Source organism: Mesoplodon bidens (genome assembly GCF_964165515.1).
Source record: "Mesoplodon bidens genome assembly, contig: HAP1_SCAFFOLD_81, whole genome shotgun sequence".
NCBI lineage: Eukaryota > Metazoa > Chordata > Mammalia > Artiodactyla > Ziphiidae > Mesoplodon > Mesoplodon bidens.
In genome coordinates this window covers 1,895,151-1,906,468 of record NW_027672552.1, presented here as the reverse complement: position 1 = coordinate 1,906,468, position 11,318 = coordinate 1,895,151, and the positions used below count along the sequence as shown (strand labels likewise).

At 38.8% G+C, this 11,318-nt stretch overlaps 1 protein-coding gene across 1 annotated transcript; it reads left to right on the top strand.

Moving 5' to 3' along the window:
• Positions 1 to 239: 239 nt before the first annotated feature.
• On the top strand, positions 240 to 3,609 carry LOC308610045 (E3 ubiquitin-protein ligase RLIM-like; the record flags this gene model as incomplete). The annotated part of the gene is made up of 2 exons (XM_081259327.1): positions 240 to 483; positions 1,816 to 3,609. 2 exons carry the CDS (start codon positions 240 to 242, stop codon positions 3,420 to 3,422), a joined length of 1,851 nt encoding a protein of 616 aa, XP_081115453.1. The 3' UTR covers positions 3,423 to 3,609.
• Between the last annotated feature and the right edge of the window lie 7,709 nt (positions 3,610 to 11,318).

Here is an 11,318-nt window from a genome sequence, read left to right as displayed (position 1 = left end):
GGGTGCCTAGGCAACGTCTAGCAAGTTCTGGGCTCGAGGCGGCTCCCAACTGTTGCGTCACCAGGGGCCACAGAACTGAGTCGGGAAGGGAGAAGGGAGGAATCTGTGCGGAGGGTCATCCGACTGAGTCGGAACCGGACACTCTGGCAGGAAGTAGAAAGCGAAGAAAACGAAACGACCATTGGTGAATTTCAACAGCACGTCGTGAATTTCAGATAATTTTCCACTTGTTTATTAAGATGGAAAACTCGGATTCCAACGATGAAGGAGATGGAGTTTCGGCCCAACACATTAGTCAAACGGACCGATTGGTTCGGGAAGAAGATTTCTCCAGGTTCGTAAATAATCTGAGTGAAGAAGATTACGAACTTATGAGAGACAACAATCTTCTAGGCATTCCAGGTGAAAGTACGGAAGAAGAGTTGCTGAGAAGACTTCAGCTAATTAAAGAAAACGCACCACAAGACTCAGATGAAAATACAGGTATATTCTGCTTTTGGAGGGAATAGGATGGGATGAATAAGGAACTTCATAATAGGAAATAGTAACTTCATAATAGGAAATAGTAAATTATACAGAAGTGACTTACATTCATTTGGTAAGTAACTTCTCATAAAAAGAACTGGCATTTACTTGATTTTTGGTGAGCATGTCAAGGTCTGTTTGTTTGTTTTCCTGATTCACATTTGGGTTGTTTTAATTGGGAAACAGTGCAAAGTAGCCTATTTGTATTTTTCTTGGTTTTCTACCTCAACTGAAAGTCCCTCCTACTTCCTGAATTATTTTTTCTACATAGACATGTAAAAAAAGCAAACAGAAATAGTCTCCACTGGGGACAATTGTGCTCTCTTCAACACCTGGGGACATTTGACAATGGCTAGAGATATTTTTGGTTGTCACAGGGGAGGCATGGGTGTTACTAGCATCTAGTGGGCAGAGGCCAGGGATGCTGCCAAAGATCCCACAATGCACAGGATAGCTCCCCAAAACAAAGAATTGTCCAGCACCAAAATGTCAGTAGTGCTAAGGCTGAGAAACCCTGCTCGGACCTCAGGTCTGGTGCCTTCCCTTCCAGTGTGAAGCAGAGGATTTTGCTGTCTAATGAAGAGGATACTATAATACTTTGGCTCTTGAATATGGTCTTATAGGTACCATGCTAGGTTCAGTCTATTCATTTGATCTGACCTTCAATTTAATGTCAATTAAAAATCTTGGTAACTTTAAGAAGTATTCAAAATGCAAACACTTTTAAACCTATAAAACTTGTTTATGTTTGGGCAATAACCTTATATTTTAAAACAGCTTATCTATTATCAAAAGCACATAAGTGAAAAGCCTAGAAGTAGTCATGTTGGAGACTAATGAAAATTAGACAATAATGTAAATTGAACTAAACTACTAGCATTGTACCTTAACTGGTGTTTACCTTGTTTAATTGCATTAGTGTTTTGACAGTGGACTGAAAAAAAAGTCTCTTGACATTCCTCTGACAGTGGTACACAGGGCTGTGTATATGATGAAATACTGAAACATAGGCTTCCTCCGGATTCCCTTTTTAAAAAATTCTCTAAGTTTATCTAGGATTAGCTCACTCTTTTTGGATGGAATCGAAACTTTTCTACCTTTACTTATAAATCTACACAGTGCAGTTTATAAAATATTAACTCTATAAATGTGAAATCAGTTGAAAACACCTGAGTATTTAAGTTCTCATTTTTTGTTTGTTTTTGAAACAAAGTTTCAGAGTGCTATTTTATGATGGTTCTAATTTTGGTAGTTCTTTTATGCACCCTCCCCATTTTTTTTTGTTAACAGACAGAGGAGACTCTTCAGATGACGTGTCTAGTGGTGACTCTCTAATAGACTGGCTTAACTGTTCTGGACAAACTGAAAATATGACAAGTGGACAAAGAGAAAACCAATCTTGGAGAGAAGAGAGCCAAATTAATCCTAAAAGTGATCAGTTCATATTCAGTTTAGAAATAAATGCTAACCTTGATCATGGGAGTCCAAATCCAGAGAATGAATATGTAGCGTCTGCAAGACTTCCCAGAAGAGAAAATATGGAAGACAGCCAAAGGCAAGTGGAAAGTCCACAATCTGAATCAATATTTACAAGACCATCTATGTCTGAACAAGATACAACTGAAACATTAATGGAATTCCCACCTACCACAAGTCAGAGAAGAGCAAGAAGTAGGAGCCCAGAGTATCGGAGAACCAGAGCAAGAATTGAAAGTTGGTCGCCTCCACGTTCACTTAGGGAAATTGTACAAAGACTGAGTCATAGTATACCCTCTCAGAATTTTGAGCAGCCTCTGCTAAGTGAGAATGCGAGATTTTCTAGAACTGAGCACCGAGAAATATTGACACAGCAAATGACTGGATTTGAGTTGCAAAAGAGCGGTCTTATTGAAACTTCTAGAACAAGGAATGCCGTTCATGGAGAAAATTCTCCAGATACAACCAGCAGTGGTGAATCTTGGGGAATGAGGGAAATATATCCAACCATACCCTTCAATCTTGAAGTAGGACAAGTTCATTCTGGAGCATATTCTCAGAGAGACAGCAGAGCTAGTAGAACTCAGTTAACATCTGAGACACCAAACAACACTGTCACTTCTGAAAGTGAACGAGGACTGAGGCATATGTATTCACATTCTGAGCGGGCAGGTGTGAGAGCTTATGTCAATACCATTAGAAATCCCGTTTGCAGAATGTTCAATACTAGCTTAAATGATACAACATCTGTTCCAATTCAGAGCACGTTAAGGCAGACAATGACAGAATTTAGTAACTCAAATAACCTTATGGACAGTGACAGTAATTTAGAGCATAGTGTCTCACCTCCAAGTCCAAACATGGAATGGCTAGAGTCACCTAATGGTAGTAGTAGTGGTACATTTGGTTCTGATTCAAATGCTAGCTATGATACCCATTCAAGTTCCACACTGAGTTGTCATTCAAGCCCCAATTGTACATCTAGTTCCAGTTCTAGTCCTATTTCTGGTTCCAGCTCAAGTGATGAAAATTCAGGAATTAGATCACTGATGTTTGAAGGCAGTGAAGAAACAAACTTAGCAGCAGACTTATCATCAGAGACCAGGCAAGTGGGTAGACAAATTAGCCTAATAATATATGATGAAAGTGACTCTGGGTCCTCCCATGATCTGCAAACTACAGGACTCACCAAAGCACAGATTGACAGCTTGGCTGTAAGATCTTTTGGTGAAAATGATGCACTAAAAGCCTGCAGCATTTGCCTTACAGAGTACACAGAAAACAGCAAGCTTCGCATACTACCTTGCTCCCATGAATATCACATTCACTGCATTGATCGCTGGCTGTCTGAGAACTCTACGTGTCCGATTTGTCGTAGGCAAGTAGTGGATTCCAATGAGAGTGAAAATCCTGATCGATGAATTCTCAGCTATATAAAGTGTTATAGGGCTTCCCTGGTGGCGCAGGGCTTGAGAGTCGGCCTGCCGACGCAGGGGACTGACAATAAAAATTAATTTCACACCATAGCAGTTCACTGAATTTCAATAAAAACTTAGCATGTGCACTGGGTTGGGATGTTCCTGATTCCATGGGAGAAATGTCTTAATATGATATAATGAATCTAGATAGATCCTAGTAGTATTATCTCGTCATGTAAATCCCAGACATCTCTTAGCCCTGTTCAATCCTGGTTGTGCATGCAGAGAAACAGAAACCCAACCAAAGATCAATAATTAAGAAGCCATTTAAGACTACATTAGAGTCATTCACATAAAGAAGTCATGTTACATTCCTAGAATGCCATAAAAAGCTTTGAAACCCTTCTCTTCCTATCTCTCTCCACAGCAGTTTATCCCACCTCCCTAACACTACCTTAACGTTTCGCCTATTCCCCACTACCAATGTATCAGTCAGTTCTAGCTAAAAACTGATGGCACACTTTAAAAGAGTGATGGAATAGCATTTAATGAAGAGACTAAAGTGTGTAAGGAATGAAGGGAAACCAAGAGATGATGAAGTGCCCTGAGGCTAGCAGCTGTGAGAAACCAGTATTATAACCACGAGGTTTGAAGGGGCATAGAGAGATAGCAGTTCCTGCAACCCAGAATGTCTTCGAGTTATAGGAGAAGCCCACCCAACAAGAGATGTAACCTTAGAAAATGGCATCCACTGCCAACCTAAAGTTTGGAAGGGGGCAGATCATGGAAATAAATACCCTTGCCTTCTTTCCTCCTGACTTCTAATCACTTATCAGTAGGTCATATTAACCCAACCCAACCTGAAGACACAGAGAGACTGGTCCATGAAGCTGATAAAGATCAGCCTCCTGGAATCACGAAGCAGGGTTAAGAAGGATGGCGAGTAGATCCGGTAAGCAAATCAGAGACCATCTACCACAACCAGCATTCCCAACTCTCTTCAAACCCAGCCTGTGTACGCTTTCTTGCCTCTTCCGCTTCCGCTTGTTCTCTATTCCACTCTATGACTCAGCTCTTTAACAACCCTCTCTATTTTCCTTTCATTTACTCAGATCTTGTATTTTTAAAAGTGATAAGATGACAAAGCCTTAGAACTTAATTACCTTTCTCTTAAACATGTCACACTTTGATTTGCTGTGATTGTAAACAACTAAGGATAAAGGGCAGTTATAGGTATGTCTTTAATTTTTGCTGCTTCAATATATTCAAGCTTCAATTTCTTTCTATATATGTTTAGTTCATATAATTAGTTTTTAAAACAGATTCTGATGTCTTATAAAGGGTTTTATGGTTTATATATGACTCTGAATCCTTGTGTGAATGACCCAAAGTAGCCAATTGCTGCTTGGAGCCTCACAAGCTGCAATATGAAAGCCTTAAAGGTAAAACTTGGCTTCAAGAAACATGTCTACATAGTTCAATTCTAATTGTCCCCAGTAAAACCCATCACCCAAAACCCCGAGTATTTGAAATCAAAATTTAGGTCATGCTTCCTTCCAACCTAAACATAGTGAAGGATTTTTCTCCTAATTCAGCCTGAAGGCTGTTTTTGGGGGGTTGTATTGGCCAGTCCAGAAAATTTTGCTTAAATTTTTCAATCCTGGTATAGGTGAGAGTACATTGTATTATAACCTAAAGCAGTAATCAGAAATTTTGTTCAATGTGCAACCTATACAAATGTAGGCAGTGTTAAGTATACACCTTCTCTAAAAAGTTAAAGTCAGCAACATCACTGACCTTTCTTTTCTCTGTGAATTGCTGGCAGCCACAGTATTTGCACATAACTACAACGTATAAATGGGGAGTGGTGGTGAAGTTTTTGAAAACATCTTTGAGGTAGCATATTTTTCACACAGAAGATATCTGCATGGCCAGAAATGAAGGCTTGGCTCAAACCTCTGAAATTTACATTAACTTCTGAAAGTTGTTTGAATAGTCTGATTTTTAGGAAGTATTTTTGATATCAGATATACTTCACTTAAAGTGAGTAGAATAATTATAACAGTACTTGGCTTTCATACTATCCTAACAGATTAAAACCTTCCAAAGGATGATAATTGCTTAATTAATGCTTCAGTACATTCACATGCACCTTCTGTGGTCGACAGAATTCTAAGATGATGCCCAATGATCTTTGTAGGAGCCCCTCCCCTTGAGTATGAGACCTGTGAATGTGATGGAATATCATTCCCATTATTAGATTATGATATATAGCACAGTTGATTGGGAGATTATCCAGAGTGAGCCTGACCTAATCAGGGGAGCACTTAAAAGGCACAGAGAGGACTTCTAATCCAGATAAGATGGTTTATACTCCCCTCTCCCTACTCCCCCTTTATACGCACAACTATATATCTTAGAAATAATATGAGACAACCAAAGGAGATCTCTGAAAGGTCTAGAGAAGGTGAATTGCCTAGGGACCCTCAGAATGGATGAACAGCCTCATGGCAGGGCACCTTATGACCCTCTACCAACAAAAAAATGTGATCCAGACCCAGCATTTCCTAACTCCCAACTTAGTAACAGGAAGTGGCTCAAAGAGGCTCTTCCTCCATCACATCAAATGGGAATCCCCCAAACACCAGGCGAGCCTTGCAGAACCTGCAACGACGAACAATTGGAAGCCCTGATGACACTAAGTGACCAGGGAAAGTGCTTTCCTTCCCCACTGGGCCTGAGATCCCCCTTCACCACCCAGACACGTCAGTGGCTAAGGGTCCCAGCAAAAGTGCTCCTACCACAAAAAGCTCCCACCTGGACAATGCTCTCCTCAGATGGGCCTGAGACTCCTCTCCCCTCCCCAGAAACATCAGGCAACTTGCTGGTACCGGCAACGGAGATCCCTCCACAGAAAGCTCTCAACCTGGTAAGCACCCTCCACTCCTTACAGTCCAGGGAGATTCTGTCACAAGTGCCTGGCCCAGGAAGGACTCTTCATCACGTGTTCCAGAGATGCCCTTCCCTCACCAGAAGCACCAAGTGCCGTATCCTGGGGAAGCTACTTCAGACCCCATAAGCAGCATGAGAAGGGACCAGAGGTAACCCCACCTGCACAAGAGAAACAGACCAAAAGAGTACCACAAAGGGTCAGAAAATTAGGTTATCATGGAACCACCGTCCATAAAAGTACAGGAAATGTGTGCCAAACCTATAAAGAGTGAATGCCTGCTAAAAATTAAAAAAAACAAAACACTTTAAATAGGGACCAAAGTATCCTAACATAATAGCCAAAATGTCCAAAAGACAATAAAATATCACTACTTATACCAAGAACCAGATACATGACAGCTTGAATAAGATGGGACAGATGATGCCAACAGAGATGAATTAGATGTTAGAATTATCTGACAAGGGTTTAAAAATGCTGATTTCAGACCTTTAAGACCTCGAACACAGAACCTAGTCACTCCATGCCAGTATCCCCACCTATAGGACTGTGAGCTAATAAAGGGATGCTGTTTTAAGCCATTACATTTGTACTAATTTCTTATGCAGCAACAGACAACTAATACAACTTCTCATCTAGGATCCATCCTGTACCTAGAAAATGATTAGAATGAGTCCTAGACAAGTAAATGGCTTAATGTCTTGGTTCTAGGCCCACTATAACATTATATTCTACCATTTTTCCCAAAAATGGAATCCCTAATTCCTGCTACTGAAGCTGCTAGAAGACAGTATCCTTCCTGTTTGAACAACCACCAATATCGTATCGCTCTAACTTTACTTCACATCACCCTATCTCATTCTACCAGTGTATGCTGCTTATATCATAAACCCAATTTAACACTCTGACTTTGAAACTATAGAGCCACTTATTTTTCTCTCAAAGCGATTGCTGAGTATTATATTGCTCTTCCAAATCATATTCCTCTCTGTCTGCCCTGACAAATCAGAAATGGAGAAGATTTGTACCTGAATCTTCTGAGCTCAACCTGATACGTTTTTTACATTACAGTATATCAGTTTAAATACACAGCATCACTGTGGTTGTGAGCATAAATATTTCCATCTTAAGAATTTTCTCTGTATTTTCTTGGTAGTTTTTAAAACATTTGTTTATTTTGGCCTAATTCCAAAAAAAAAACCCTTATCTGAATAACAAATTCTTTTTGAAAGTAGTTATAGCCTGTGGATAAGTTTTTGATAGCAATATAAAGTCTATCTTTTTTGGCTAACCCTGAAAATAAGTTGTGCTCTCAATATTCCATGAAGAATTAAGTATAAAGATTCTGTTGTAAATGCAAACAAGCCTGAGCATCGAACAACATGAACATCAAAACACTGCATGTACTGGAAAGTTCACAAAGAAATGTGACGTTTCTGTTAAGTAATATTACTTGTTATCCATATGCAATACTTTGAGATCTTCAGTATCTCCTTTACTACAATTAACCAAACATTTCATGTCTTTTCATTATTTGAGAGGTGAATGTATACTCCCTTCAATGAGAAGTTCCTGGTATGAGAATTTCGAATGGAAACTGAACTGCATTTCTTTTCTGTGACTTCATTTAAGATTTGAAAATTCTTTACCATCCTAACTCAGGCTTTCTCCCTATGAAATAAGAGGCTCTCCTTTGTGTGATATTCAAAATTCTCCATTTTTAAGCATCAAGCCAGCATCTTTAACATCACTGCAAAAATGTGGAGATTTGGAAAAGCATGTTGGGGAAAATCCTTTTTCTCTCATCCACCATTCGTAGAGGACAGACACTAATTATAAGCCAACTCTGGGCTCTGGGTTCTCCATTCTCACATCACTAGTCACAACACAGTTATCTACCACCCCTGGCCTTGTCATCTTCTATTCTGGAAGTGTATTTTTTTTTTCTTTAGTAGCACTTGTGACTATCTAAAACATTTTTTATTTATCTTGTGCTTGTTTTCTTCCCCATTCCTATCCCAAAATAGAAGCTCCAAAAGATCTTTCTTTTTTTTTAAATTACTACTACATTTCTAAAAACTAGAACAGTTACTGGCATATACACACACACACACTCACACACACACACACACACACACACACTGCTTCAGAATTTTTGGCCACTGTGAGCATCCCAGACTTATTTTTCACCCTTTATTCTCCAAAGAAAACCTATTTTAATACTGTTACCTACCATCCTGGATTTGATGTATTTCAACCTAGATCTCTCTCACTTACTTAACATATTTGTATAGGGTTTCTTGCCTATTAAGTTATAATATCTGCCAACCCTTTTCTAAATCACTATTCCAGGCATTCAATGCTGACCAAGAATGTACCATGCCCAATGCTGGGTGCTAGGGTTATAGTTACAAAGTACAGCACTTATCATGAAGAAATGTATTACATTTTAAAGAAGGCAGCTGAATAAACATACAGTAACACTCTATGTCAGGGATGCCCTGACACAGATTCAGATACAGGATAAAATGGAATGATCTAGGAGGAGAAATCTACACTAATAATTCAAACGTCCTTAAAGTTGGGTTATATCTGAGTTGTATCTTACAGGACTAGTAGCAATTAGCCAATGAAATGAAGTCATTAATTTTATTCTAAGCAAAATAAACACTTCATGCAACAGTAAAGATGCATTGAAAATTTAGGGCTCAGTAAACAGTAAGTATGAGTCATCATGCTCTGGGGTAGAATAGGAAGAGATGTAAGTACATTAGCAAGAAATGAAGAGATGAGGCCAAAGAGGCAACAAGTGGTATTGTGTATCAGGCTGAAGAGTTGAACTAGATCTTCTAAGCAATGCACAATCAAGACAATTTTTCTAATAGGAATAAAATTTTTCAATTTTTAGAATGGTCATACTAGCAGGGATATGAACAGATTGTCAAAATTTAGATTGTCCCACTTACGGAGTTACGGCATTAACTGGAAGAAAAAAGTATAAAGTCCTGATATAATGGTGAGACAGTTGAGATATGGATGCATATAGATTCAAGTAGTATTAAAGAAACACAATAAAATTTGGTGGCTGCTTGGATAATTTAAAGATGACCTTAAGTTTCTGGTTTAGGTGACTGAGTAGATGGTGAGAAGTTCCACTGATATAAGAAATGTAATATAACTTGTTTGTCATAGTAGAGGAATAGATGACAATTCAGCTGGAATCTCTGAGATTTGAGATGTCAGAGTGATATTTTAGTGGCAATGTTCATCTAGCTATCACGGAATATCAAGTATGCTTCTAAAATCAGGATAAAGATGCCAGACTGAAGTCAAAGAAGTATGAGGTATTGCCTGTGGAAGTGTGTTCCATGGTAGTAGTGGAGGGAGATGGATGGAATCCTTTGGAACAGGAGCAATTATAAAGTAGACAGACATAAAGAAGCTAACAAAGATAATCAAGACAGAAAAATGAGAGGTGTAAAGATAATCATAAACACAGAGCTCATGGTCTTCATTCGTAAATATGAAGAGAAAACAAAATATCTCTAGATGTTAAGAAGAATGCAAACTCCTAGGAAAGCAAGGGTTTTGTAATTTTCACTACAATAGTCATAGCACCCAAAACACGGCCTTGCCCAAAGTAGATGTTCCATAAATATTTGTTGAGATATTTGAGATAGGCATGACATAAGAGAGAATAAGATAAATATTAAAAATAGCAAAATAAGTCCTGGGAGAAATAGGAATAATTCATGGACTAGGAAAGAACCTGAAAGGCTTAGTTTTACCATGAGCAGATGGAGACCTGCCACTATTCTAACCACATACAAATGTTGAAAGCATAAGTCTTTGGCAGGAACTGTAACAAACACACTGGCCATTATAGATCACCTGGAAACAGTCTTTACATATCTTTTTTAAAAGGCTCCTTTTTAAAAGAAAGAATTGGTAAGAGGGTGGTTAAATGCCTTTCTGTCAGGCTTTTTGTTTGGAGAAAAAGGTGTAGGTGAAGTAACTGCCCCACATAGATTCTCAGTCTACGTCTCCCTCTTGCCATCCTGAGTTACTCAGGAGTTCTGCTGGGCACATATATATCTCAGAAGCTGAAGCCCCCTCCTTGCATATTATAGTAGTGGGCTTCCCTTTCTTTCAGATTTCACCATTATTATGATAGGTTCTTGAGAGGCAAAGGTAATGGCTACGTATGCTTGCAGTCACAAACATCTTGAAGCAGAGCCCATTTTCTTTTGTATTTTGAAATCCAATATAAAGGAATTTAAAAATTCAGCAAGAGGGAAAGGGTTTCAGAGTATTTGGACTTGAAAGAGTATATACCCATAACTTCATTTTTGCAAGAAAATTAGCTTCTTGAAATCTTATGCAATTGCTGCCATGGTCATTGTATTAATTTTAAGTTGTAATTTTAGAGAACACTTACAAATTAGTTTAAAGGCTAGGAAGGAATTTATTGACTCACAATACACCAAAGTTTGAAAGTGCCGATACTTTCAGACACAGGTAAGTGTGGGGGCCCAAAGGATATAAATAGAAAATGTTTCTCTGACTTAGATATTCTTCCCTCTGCAGTTTGTTTTGTTTGTTTTGTTTTGTATTATTTTGGGGAAACCTTTCTCCAAGGGGTGGCAAGAAAAATGACCAAACGCAACTCTATTTTTGTATATTACCAATTTACTGAACCCAGGCAAAGAGAAAGCCTTTATACAAAAGACTGACTCAGCTTGGGATTTCTGTTAAAACCTCAAGTTCAGGGAATTCTAACTGGTCAGGTCTTGGTCACATGCCCAGCACGAGAATATGGAGGTGGGATCTCCAAGCCGAACCAGATGGAAATGTGGACAAATTCACCAAAAGTAGCAATGAAGGTCTTCTAAGGGTTCTCTTTTGTTTTTCACACTCTTCTGGAATCAATTCTGGTGGTATATATTTTA